Below are 12,116 nucleotides of genomic sequence, written 5' to 3' on the forward strand. Positions count from 1 at the left end.
GACTTTTTGAATTCTTACTTGGTGGTTCCCGCGATGGATATGGATATTCCACTGGTGGTCGAGGGATCATGATTTGAGGCCCAGGAGGAAAGCCAGGAGGGACAGGGGGAACGGGAGGAACGGGGCCAAGGGGTGGAGGAGGATATCCTGGCCTCTCAGGAATTACCATAGGGACGGAGCACAGCTTGTTGAAATCCTCTGGAAAAAATAGAACACAATAGCTGAGCTACAGCATATGTCACAGGCCCATGGGAATCACCCTTACTGTTTAAAGGAATTCTGAATAAAATTGATCCACAAATGACATAGGTCAACTGAAGAAAAGGCAAAAAGCCAACAGACTTCATTCCCATCCCTAATACCGAGAGCAGCAACCACGCAGAAACAATAATTCAAAACCCCCCAAAAAGAAAAACTTTCCATGGTAGTACCACATACCCCTCCTAAAACCTAAGAAGTCTTTACCTATGTCAAAATTGACCTCGAGGTAGAATAGAATAAGATGCCACGATCTCCACCCAGTCTTCCCACCCATGGCTCCCACAGGGCTCTAAAGAACACATGATTTATTTGATGTACATTGGAAAGCTGCTGGTGGTCTTTAGTGGGGATGAGACATGATCAGATGAACATTTTCAGAAGATCATTCTCATTGGATCTGGAGAATGTACCAGAGAGAGACAAGGCTGCTGCAGAAACCCAAGGGCAAGACAAGGATGGCTGGACCAGGGAGCTAATGATAGAACTGGATAGAAGTAAACACATCTGAAGCATATTTACAGATAAGATAAATGGATTGTGCTCAGGGAAGGAGTAAATGTCAGTAAATAAGGGAATAGGAAATCACAGGAAAGTCGTAGCTGAGGAGAACAGGAAATCAGGAGTGAGCTGTAGTTCTCCACTTGAGAAACAAGGCTGACATGGGTGCCGTCTGCTGAGATGGGAAACACTGTGACGGGGGCAGGTTTGGTAACAGAAGCCAAAAGCTGAACAGGTGAATTCTGAGATATCAGACATCCACACGGAGATGTCACATAGCAGTTTTATAAGAGAGTTTGGAGCCTAGAGAAGAAGTCAGGGCTGCTGCTAAGTTTGGGGGTTTTCAGTGGACAGGTGGTGTTTAAAGTCATGGGGATGGGTGAGCTCCCATGAGGAAGGTGTGGAAAGTGAAGAGAAGGGAGTAAGGAGACAGAGCCCTGATGGATACCTATTTGTAAAAGACAAGAAAGTGACAGAGAAGAAACAGCCCACGGGGCAGAAGAAGCACCAAGGGTGATGATCAGCTGTTTCCCCTGTGACTGCACGTGCAGACCGATTCCTACTTCCCACAATGCCAGTTCCTTATGAGAATAAATCATGTTTAGACTTGTGGCACATTTCAGGGAGTGGGGGGCACAGCGAGGGAGACTTCCAAACTGGTATTTTTAGCAGGATTCAAGTTTTGAGAAGGCTATTTACTTAACTATCCATTTTCATGTTTCCTATAAATAGCCGTATTTTGTCATAGTTCACTTCAAAAAGTAAACTGTATGACTTTTAAATTTTCTTTTTTCTCCTCTTTCCAGAATGTTGATGATTTTATTATCTCTGTCACACAGGAATTCTCCCATAGAAACTTTTCATGCTACCTTCATCCATTAATAGAAATTAGGCTAGCATTTTTATTTTCCTTGTGGACTAAAATCTGACTTATTCAATTACATAGTAATATGTCTTACTGAAACGTATGCATATTTCAACCTCATTGGACATATTGTCCATTAACAGTTGGCTAAACTTTTCACTTTCATGCATTGAAGAAGGAAATGGCAACCCACTCCAGTGTTCTTGCCTGGAGAATCCCAGGGATGGGGGAGCCTGGTGGGCTGCCATCTATGGGGATGCACAGAGTCGGACACGACTGAAGCGACTTAGCACAGCACAGAACAAATATACCTAGCTACCATGTACTTTGTTGTTATTTTCTGATCCATTACTGAAACGTTTTCAATCATATCTGACATTTCCAACTCAGATTAAGTTTATGTTTTCAGAGAATTCTATTACTGCATTATTGATCTGGAATTTTAATCCACAGAGATTCAGTAATGCCTGACTGAATTTGGAAAGGATTTATATGTTGTTTATGCTTCCCTGAATCAGAATGCTGCAATCCCTATTTTCAAATCACAGTGATCTTTCTTATAGAATTATTACCTGGATGTGCCATATCATTTTCTGGCTACCTGCTTTCTTACAACTTTCTACCACTAAGACTGTGAAGCAGCATTTTAACCAAGGATCATATCTAACTCACAATTAATTCCTACTCTCAGCCTCACCTGGAAAATTGGACATAAGAGGAATTTATTAACTATGATAGATTTAGTTGAATTGCAATTGTACTTAGTTTCCAAGCACCAATCAATCTTCTCTTTTAAAGGTCTTTTAGGATTCCTATAAAAGAAGTTGGGTAGCTTATCAACATTTCTGCTAATTTGGTTATATTATTTTAGAGTGTGTCAGTCGCTCAGTCATGTCCGACTCTTCGTGACTCCATGGACTATAGCCTGCCAGGTTCTTCTGACCATGGGAATTCTCCAGGCAAAAATACTGGAGTGGATTACCATTCCATTCTCCAGGGGAATCTTCCCTATCCAGGGATTAAACCTGGGTCTCCACCATTGTAGGCAGATTTACCACTGAGGCACCAGGGAAGCCCAAGCATGCCATTAAATTTATCTTAACCTCTCCATGAAAGTATACCAGTCTGGTTCTGTACTTTTTCCTACGTTAGTTTAGGAACTTTCCATTGAGCCCCTTTACATTCAGAATCAGCAACATGGGGCTAATTTTGTTCAACTGATGTCCATCTTTTCTATCTCTATTTAACTTGGAGATGAAACTGATTTTTTCTTAAAGTGAAAAGCTGACCAATCTGAAATAATCCTTCCTATGTTATCATTCTTCATTCATTAAGAACCTAGAGCTCTGTGATATTGGTATGAAACATTTGAACAAACAACGAGCAAACACACACATCTACCTGAAAACTAGTTTGTTCTATCCATTTGCTCTACTCTGAGCCTATCTTGGGGTTGTACATCTTTCAGTGGTACCCCTGCGAGAGCAGCTGCCTGGAAAGTCATAGAGGGGAACCAGGCCTTCTGCTCCACGTGCCCTAAAGTAAGTCCTTAGGCACATATGCCTACTCTAGTCCTCTTTCTTCTATTCAAGGCCTGATCGAGACAGGAAAGAATTCACATCAATGCTGCTGATTCCTAAGTTAATATATATATTTAAAAAGCAATTCTCCTGATATCCATGCTGTATTTTTAGTGGAAAGTCATGTGCTTCTAAATAGTGATCTACTATATGGTTCCGCTAATGAACTAAGGAGGCAGCATTATATTTTTAGGCTGTAGACAGTCAAAATATATGGCAATATATAGCTTGTTATATGTTAAAATATTGAAAAGACTTTCTTGCTTTTTAATCCATATATATAATTCTCAATAATAAACAGAAATTTTAAAATAACATCTGTGAGCAGGTCTATAATCCATGATCTTGGGGCATTCATAGTCTGTGAATAGCACACTCTGAAGTATTTCATTAACTCTGCATTCATCCATCCTCATATTGACTTTTTCTCCTAAAATTTCCTGATTAAAACACACTTTCAGGAATCAGATTGAGAAGTAACTATAACCCCAGTTTTTACTTACAACTGGTGAGAAAGATGTCACCTAATAAGTTGTACACTAACTGAATGCCTCCCATCAGCAAGTTTTTGCCAAGTACTGGTGAAGTGTTAAAAAAGCAGAAGGAATGTGGCACTGTAATGATGACTGAGACGCCCTAATGAAATTTATCAGCTAGCAAAAAAGCAATACAGGAACACATAGAGGCCCAAAGCTGAGCAGATGGTGTCTGTCATAGCAACAGTACACACCTAGAGCACTGAGCTAGAAGGTAGCACTTCCCGCTGTGGCTATCTTGGGATGTGCATGGATTAGGTCATATCTGAGTGGGAACTTAACCAACAAGAGGGCATATAACAGGTAGAGGTGGTAGGGGTGAGGAGTGGGGAGTAAGGACCTGAACTGAGGAGAAGTTTGAGAAGAAAGGATGCCTTCTTTTCTGACCATAACGCATTAAGATTAGATCTCAATTACAGGAGAAAAACTATTAAAAATTCCAACATATGGAGGCTGAACAACATGCTTCTGAATAACCAACAAATCACAGAATAAATCAAAAAAGAAATCAAAATATGCATAGAAACTAATGAAAATGAAAACACAACCCAAAACCTGTGGGACACTATAAAATCAGTGCTAAGAGGAAAGTTCATAGCAATACAGGCATACCTCAAGAAACAAGAAAAAAAGTCAAATAAATAACCTAACTCTACACCTAAAGCACTAGAAAAGGAAGAAATGGAGAACCCCAGAGTTAGTAGAAGGAAAGAAATCTTAACAATTAGGGCAGAAATAAATGCAAAAAAACCCAAAAGAGACCATAGCAAAAATCAACAAAGCCAAAAGCTGGTTCTTTGAAAGGATAAATAAAATTGACAAACCATTAGCCAGACTCATCAAGAAACAAAGAGAGAAAAACCAAATCAATAAAATTAGAAATGAAAATGGAGAGATCACAACAGACAACACAGAAATACAAAGGATCATAAGAGACTACTATCAGCAATTATATGCCAATAAAATGGACAACGTGGTAGAAATGGACAAATTCTTAGAAAAGTACAACTTTCCAAAACTGAACCAGGAAGAAATAGAAAATCTTAACAGACCCATCACAAGCACAGAAATTGAAACTGTAATCAGAAATCTAGCAAACAAAAGCCCAGGTCCAGATGGCTTCACAGCTGAATTCTACCAAAAATTTCGAGAAGAGCTAACATCTATCCTACTCAAACTCTTCCAGAAAATTGCAGAGGAAGGTAAACTTCCAAACTCATTCTATGAGGCCACCATCACCCTAATACCAAAACCTGACAAAGATACTACAAAAAAAGAAAACTACAGGCCAATATCACTGATGAACATAGATGCAAAAATCCTCAACAAAATTCTAGCAATCAGAATCCAACAACACATTAAAAAGATCATACACCATGACCAAGTGGGCTTTATCCCAGGGATGCAAGGATTCTTCAATATCCGCAAATCAATCAATGTAATTCACCACATCAACAAATTGAAAAATAAAAGCCATATGATTATCTCAATAGATGCAGAGAAGGCCTTTGACAAAATTCAACATCCATTTATGATAAAAACTCTCCAGAAAGCAGGAATAGAAGGAACATACCTCAACATAATAAAAGCTATATATGACAAACCCACAGCAAACATTATCCTCAATGGTGAAAAATTGAAAGCATTTCCCCTAGAGTCAGGAACAAGACAAGGGTGCCCACTTTCACCGCTACTATTCAACATAGTTCTGGAAGTTTTGGCCACAGCAATCAGAGCAGAAAAAGAAATAAAAGGAATCCAAATTGGAAAAGAAGAAGTAAAACTCTCACTGTTTGCAGATGACATGATCCTCTACATAGAAAACCCTAAAGACTCCACCAGAAAATTACTAGAGCTAATCAATGACTATAGTAAAGTTGCAGGATATAAAGTCAACACACAGAAATCCTTTGCATTCCTATACACTAATAATGAGAAAGTTGAAAAAGAAATTAAGGAAACAATTCCATTCACCATTGCAACGAAAAGAATAAAGTATTTAGGAATATATCTACCTAAAGAAACTAAAGACCTATATATAGAAAACTATAAAACACTGATGAAAGAAATCAAAGAGGACACTAATAGATGGAGAAATATACCATGTTCATGGATCAGAAGAATCAATATAGTGAAAATGAGTATACTACCCAAAGCAATCTACAAATTCAATGCAATCCCTATCAAGCTACCAGCGATATTTTTCACAGAACTAGAACAAATAATTTCAAGATTTGTATGGAAATACGAAAAACCTCGAATAGTCAAAGCAATCTTGAGAAAGAAGAATGGAACTAGAGGAATCAACTTGCCTGACTTCGGCTCTACTACAAAGCCACAGTCATCAAGACAGTATGGTACTGGCACAAAGACAGAAATATAGATCAATGGAACAAAATAGAAAGCCCAGAGATAAATCCACACACATATTGACACCTTATCTTTGAAAAAGGAGGCAAGAATATACCATAGAGTAAAGACAATCTCTTTAACAAGTAGTGCTAGGAAAACTGGTCAACCACTTGTAAAAGAATGAAACTAGATCACTTTCTAACACCACACACAAAAATAAACTGAAAATGGATTAAAGATCTAAATGTAAGACCAGAAACTATAAAACTCCTAGAGGAGAACATAGGCAAAACACTCTCAGACATAAATCACAGCAGGATCCTCTATGATCCACCCCCCAGAATTCTGGAAATAAAAGCAAAAATAAACAAATGGGATCTAATTAAAATTAAAAGCTTCTGCACAACAAAGGAAAATATAAGCAAGGTGAAAAGACAGCCTTCTGAATGGGAGAAAATAATAGCAAATGAAGCAATGGACAAACAACTAATCTCAAAAATATACAAGCAACTTATGCAGCTCAATTCCAGAAAAATAAACGACCCAATCAAAAAATGGGTCAAAGAACTAAATAGACATTTCTCCAAAGAAGACATACAGATGGCTAACAAACACATGAAAAGATGCTCAACATCACTCATTATTAGAGAAATGCAAATCAAAACCACAATGAGGTATCACTTCACACCAGTCAGAATGTCTACGATCCAAAAGTCTGCAAGCAATAAATGCTGGAGAGGATGTAGAGAAAAGGGAACCTCCTACACTGTTGGTGGGAATGCAAACTAGTACAGCCACTATGGAAAACAGTGTGGAGATTCCTTAAAAAACTGCAAATAGAACTGCTTTATGACCCAGCAATCCCACTGCTGGGCATACACACCAAGGAAACCAGAATTGAATGAGACACATGTACCCCAATGTTCATTGCAGCACTGTTTATAATAGCCAGGACATGGAAACAACCTAGATGTCCATCAGCAGATGAATGGATAAGAAAGAGGTGGTACATATACACAATGGAGTATTACTCAGCCATTAAAAAGAATACATTTGAATCAGTTCTAATGAGATGGATGAAACTGGAGCCAATTATACAGAGTGAAGTAAGCCAGAAAGAAAAACACCAATACAGTATACTAACACATATATATGGAATTTAGAAAGATGGCAATGATGACCCTGTATGCAAGACAGCAAAAGAGACACAGATGTGTAGAGCGGACTTTTGGACTCAGAGGGAGAGGGAGAGGGTGGGATGATTTGGGAGAATGGCATTGAAACATGTATACTATCATGTAAGAAACGAATCGCCAGTCTATGTCTGATGCAGGATACAGCATGCTTGGAGCTGGTACACGGGGATGACCCAGAGAGATGTTATGGGGAGGGAGATGGGAGGAGGGTTCATGTTTGGGAACGCATGTACACCCATGGTGGATTCATGTCAATGTATGGCAAAACCAGTACAGTATTGTAAAATATAAATTAAAAAAAAAAAAAAAGAAAGAAAGGATGCTTGAGTTTAGAAATGCACAGGCTGGGTTCAAGGAAAGCTGAATTATATAATTTAATTAGAAAATAAAGCTACTACAAAGAACAAGAATTAAAAGACGAACTGGGATAAGATTTGGAGACTTTTCTGCTAAAAAGTAAAATTTTATTTTCAGGGATGGCTGAGATGGTAAAGCATCTGTCTGCAATGCGGGAGACCCAGGTTTGGGTTGGGAAGATCCCCTGGAGAAGGAAATGGCAATCCACTCCAGCACTCTTGCCTGGAAAATCCCATGGACGGAGGAACCTGATAGGCTATAGTACATGGGGTCGCAAAGATTCGGACATGACTGAGCGACTTCATTTCACTTTATTTTCAAGAAATGGAGTGACTTGGACCACTAGATAAGCCTGAGTTCATCCTGAGAAAAATTTTCTGGACATCTTTCTCTACATTTTCCCAGACACAATTTTTAAAAACTGAATTTCAGTTGAGTTAGGCTTTGGAAAAAGTTCTGTGGCAGCTGTGGACTTCAGGGAGAGCAGGTAGGAGGCCACTTAAATAGTCCACATGAGAGAAAGTGAGCTTTACATGGAAATGAATCAGACATGGAAGAGAAGTCAAAACAAATCAAAAAAATCAACAGGACTACGTGGCAAGGAAGAAGAGGGGAGTGTCAAATATTAGGGCAGGAAGAATTTATATCCACAATAACTCACCTGAAAGGCTCTAAATGAGTTGACTCTGAAACTAGTGAGCTTTTGAGCCCTACGTGAGAGCCGAAAGAAATACCTGAGGATAAGGAAGAGCCAGTTCTTCCAGGCTGGTCAGGCTGCTAGCCAGCGGTAATTCGCAAGCTAAGTACGATTCTAAGTGCCTGAGAACAGAGTCATGTGTACAGACCTGTGTGTTTCCCCTGTTCACTACCTGGGGAAACTTCTCTGAAGGTCCTCTGTCTTATTTTCTGGAATCTTATTCACTTACCCCAGTTCCCACTAGAACTGCAGCATGCACATCATCACTAGGGCTTGCAGGGGTTGAGATGGGAGGCTCTGTGGATAAATGGAAGGGCTCTCACCAGTTGCTCTGATGGGACACATCTCGGGGGCGACTGTGACCCCGGGAGACCAGCACCGGCCGACGTCGCAGCAGCACTGCACCTTGGTGACGGACTGCGGCAGCTGGTTAGAACAGCGCCCATTCGCCAGAGCCGTGTAACAGTATCCTGGGCGGACATCTGAGAAGACAAAGAAACCCCCACACATGCGTCACTGAGACCAAACTTAGGGAAGACTCTCTCCTGCCCCCACACCTCCACCTTTCCCTCTGGGGCTGGAGCCGGGTGAACAGGCTGACGGAAGCAGAGGTGCCCTGGAAGGGAAGCTGTGCGCCCTGCACCGGGAACAATGCTCCCGTTCCTCTGCTCCTCTGTCTCACACCTTCTGCCCCTAGGGCTGGGGCACTTGGCCCAAGTCCCGCATTCTAGCCCCAAGGTGGGGACGAATGATTATAACCATAGGAGACCAGCGGAAAAGAGATGCAGAAAATCCCTGCAGTGACAGAGTCGTGTCTCTATACTGAAGGGAGGCTGTGTTGTCCTTCCTTTCAAACAACTTAATTTGAGTCACTTTAGGCAAATGTTGATACAAATCTATTCTAAAACAATATGAAGTCTGCATGATAGTCTACATTTCTAAAAGATCTTATTTCTCAGTCTGAAACTGTCAGACCTGTGAGATTGTTTTTTTGAAAAGGAATGAGCCACTTTGCAGTCAGATCCAACGCTTGTTAGTCAAGATTACCTTTGGTCCTGAGGCCCTAACAGATTTGATAAGGCACTAATGATATACAAGTTCAAAAGGTACACAGTTGCAAGTTCTTAGTGCTAAAGGATACAGTAATTCTTAAAGAAATTAAAAGTTTATTTTGGCAGAAAGGTATCTTCTCAAAGCAACAGAGGAAGATGTTTCTATCACTTTTAAAAAAGATTTATTTATGGCTGTGCCGGGTTTTCTCTAGCTGTGCACAGTGGGGGTTAATCTTGGTTGTGGCACGTGCGCTTCTCATTGCAGTTGCTCTCTTACTGTGGAACACAGGATCTAGGTACACGGGCTTCAGTAGTGGCAGCTCATGGGCTCTGGAGCACAGACTCAGCACACAGGCTTACTCACTCTGCAGCATGACTGATCATCCCGGACCAGGGATCAAACCCATGTTCCCTGAATTGGCAGGCAGATTCTTTACCACTGAGCCACCAGGAAAGCCTATATATGTGTGTGTGTATAACCCACTTTTACTGGGTTACATCATGTCTGACTGTTGTGACAACACTGACACACTGAACTACAACTCTGAGCTACCAGAAAAGAGCCGAAGACAAAGGAAAACCCTAACTGTTCCACGACGCTTTGAGGTCATGCCACGGAGTAGCAGAGGCAGGGAGCCAACTGCAGAGCACCTCGATCTGTCATGTGTTAGGGGTATACCTCTCCAAGTAAAATGTATCTCTGTACAGTTCTATAAAATAAACTTTTGAAATGTAACCAATATTTTAAATGTAACCAGTATTTTGTCATATGAAGGAACACAACTGGGAAATCCTTTTGTAAGGTGAGGAATTTGTTTATAGTCAAAAACCTGTCCCTATGTTTCCTGTAAGTCTGCATATTAACCATCATTTGATCAGAGAGGATCAGACCCATAATTGCTTTCATCTACATCATTCTTGAAAACACAAAGCCTTAAAATCTTACAGGTTGCAATAAATTAATGAAAGACAAGGAAAAAACCAAGGCTAACTTGGAAACACTTAAATTATTAACGTCAAGTGAAGATGGCTACAACAAACCTAGAGAAATCATTAAGAGAAAATTGTGGGTCAGCTTTAAAGGATATGAGATTATTTCTAAAAAGTACTTAAAACCACTAGCATGTATGAGTATGCTTTCCAGAAATGTTTTGTGGTCCCAGCTCCTGCACCTTTGGTCAGACAAACAGTCTCAGCAAAGAGGCAGAACAAGTTTGATCCAGGGTAAATGAATGGAGAGGGGAGTGAAGACAAAGAATGCTCTGTGGAGATATGGGTGGCATCTCCCCTAGGAAGAAGGGGGAGAAACAGAACTTCCTGCTTCCTAATTTGCATTGCCTTAAAGCCACTAATACATCATATACTCCAGGATTAATATTTTGGGCATGAAAACCAAAGACTGTTAAGAATGGGAAGAGATGTTCAAAAACTGGCTTATATCCCAGCTTCAAGTGAATTTGGTGGTCAAAACCCAGTATAAACATTTGACCAAAATTTGTATATACAATTTTCAGTGTGGGCTATCTTGCAGAGCAAAACTGAGACCTACAGCTGCCAACTGCAAACTCCTAATGAGCTAATGTCTATTATTTTGCAAATTATCTATGATATTATTTTACTGCCCAGCTGGCTGACTTATATGATAAATCAGTTGGTCAGAGACTTTTGAACAAAATGGTGAATGCTGAGGCTGGAACAATTACCAACCACATTTGGGTTGCTGGCAGGTCCTGATTTATAAATGGCACCTGCATCTACAATAATCATTTTACTAGTTTTTCTTTTTTTTTTTGAAGGAGGGGTTCTGTTAAGAGAATACACATTCACATAACATAACTATAAATAAAACCAATGGGAATATTTGTGAAAAGCAGAAACCATTCAGAGAAACTGACCCTTGGACACACCAGCCTGAAGTTTTGTCATCAGATGGCAGTGCCAAAGGAAATCGTCTGGTGCTAGATCACTTTGCCCAGAGGATATGGGGTGGATTTAAAGTAATCTAAAGATCTATAGGAATTGGAACAGAGGGGGGAAAATGGTAAGATTTGGAGGAGGTAAAGGGAGGTTGACTTCCCTGATGGCTCAGAAGGCAAAGAACCTGCCTGCAATGCAGGAGACTGGGGTTCAGTTGCTGGGGGTTGGGAAGATCCCCTGCAGAAAAGGGAGGCTGGAGGAACTGTAGGAACTGTAGACCTGGCCAAGACACTTGGCAGAAGAGGAGAAGGAAACTTTCTTCTTTTCCCCACTTCTGAATCACCTGGCCTTACTCTCTGGACCCAGAAATCACATTATATCAAAACAAATATATGATGGATTAAACGTGTGTTTGCAGGTCATCTTAGCCTGTCAACAGGTTTCCCCTAACCAATCATTAACACTAGTGTGGCCAACTGGGAGCTAGGAGCTGTGAGGCCCATGCTAGGTACACAGCATCTTAAGACTCCTAGGAATTGATGAGATGGAACACAGTAATATGAAAAGACAACCCTATGAAAAGTACTATAAAGTGCCAAAGGAAGATCACAGAGTGAAAAATAAAATGCAGTAAGGCTGTAATATCTTTCAGGATAAAGGGAGAGTTGGGACTGGTGAGACCTGTGAGTTGCTGAACATGATAACAGAAGGTAACAGGTGGAATATCATGGTTCAAAGAGATGTCTAAGGAAGATACCACACTCCATGATCTACACATGGGCTTTCCTACTGGTTAGATTCACTA

At 40.4% G+C, this 12,116-nt stretch overlaps 1 protein-coding gene across 1 annotated transcript in view; it reads right to left on the reverse strand.

Annotated features, from left to right (window-relative positions):
* The window catches only part of FBN1 (fibrillin 1), a 273,921-nt gene that overhangs the window by 122,985 nt on the left and 138,820 nt on the right, over nucleotides 1–12,116 (reverse strand). The window contains exons 9-10 of the mRNA XM_068963729.1: nucleotides 8,666–8,824; nucleotides 19–198 (exon numbers count right to left, since the gene is read on the reverse strand). Of these exons, the coding sequence (XP_068819830.1) occupies nucleotides 19–198; nucleotides 8,666–8,824 (339 nt within the window). The remainder of the gene's footprint in view (nucleotides 1–18; nucleotides 199–8,665; nucleotides 8,825–12,116) is intronic.

Source organism: Capricornis sumatraensis, chromosome 2 (genome assembly GCF_032405125.1).
Source record: "Capricornis sumatraensis isolate serow.1 chromosome 2, serow.2, whole genome shotgun sequence".
Classification (NCBI taxonomy): Eukaryota; Metazoa; Chordata; class Mammalia; order Artiodactyla; family Bovidae; genus Capricornis; species Capricornis sumatraensis.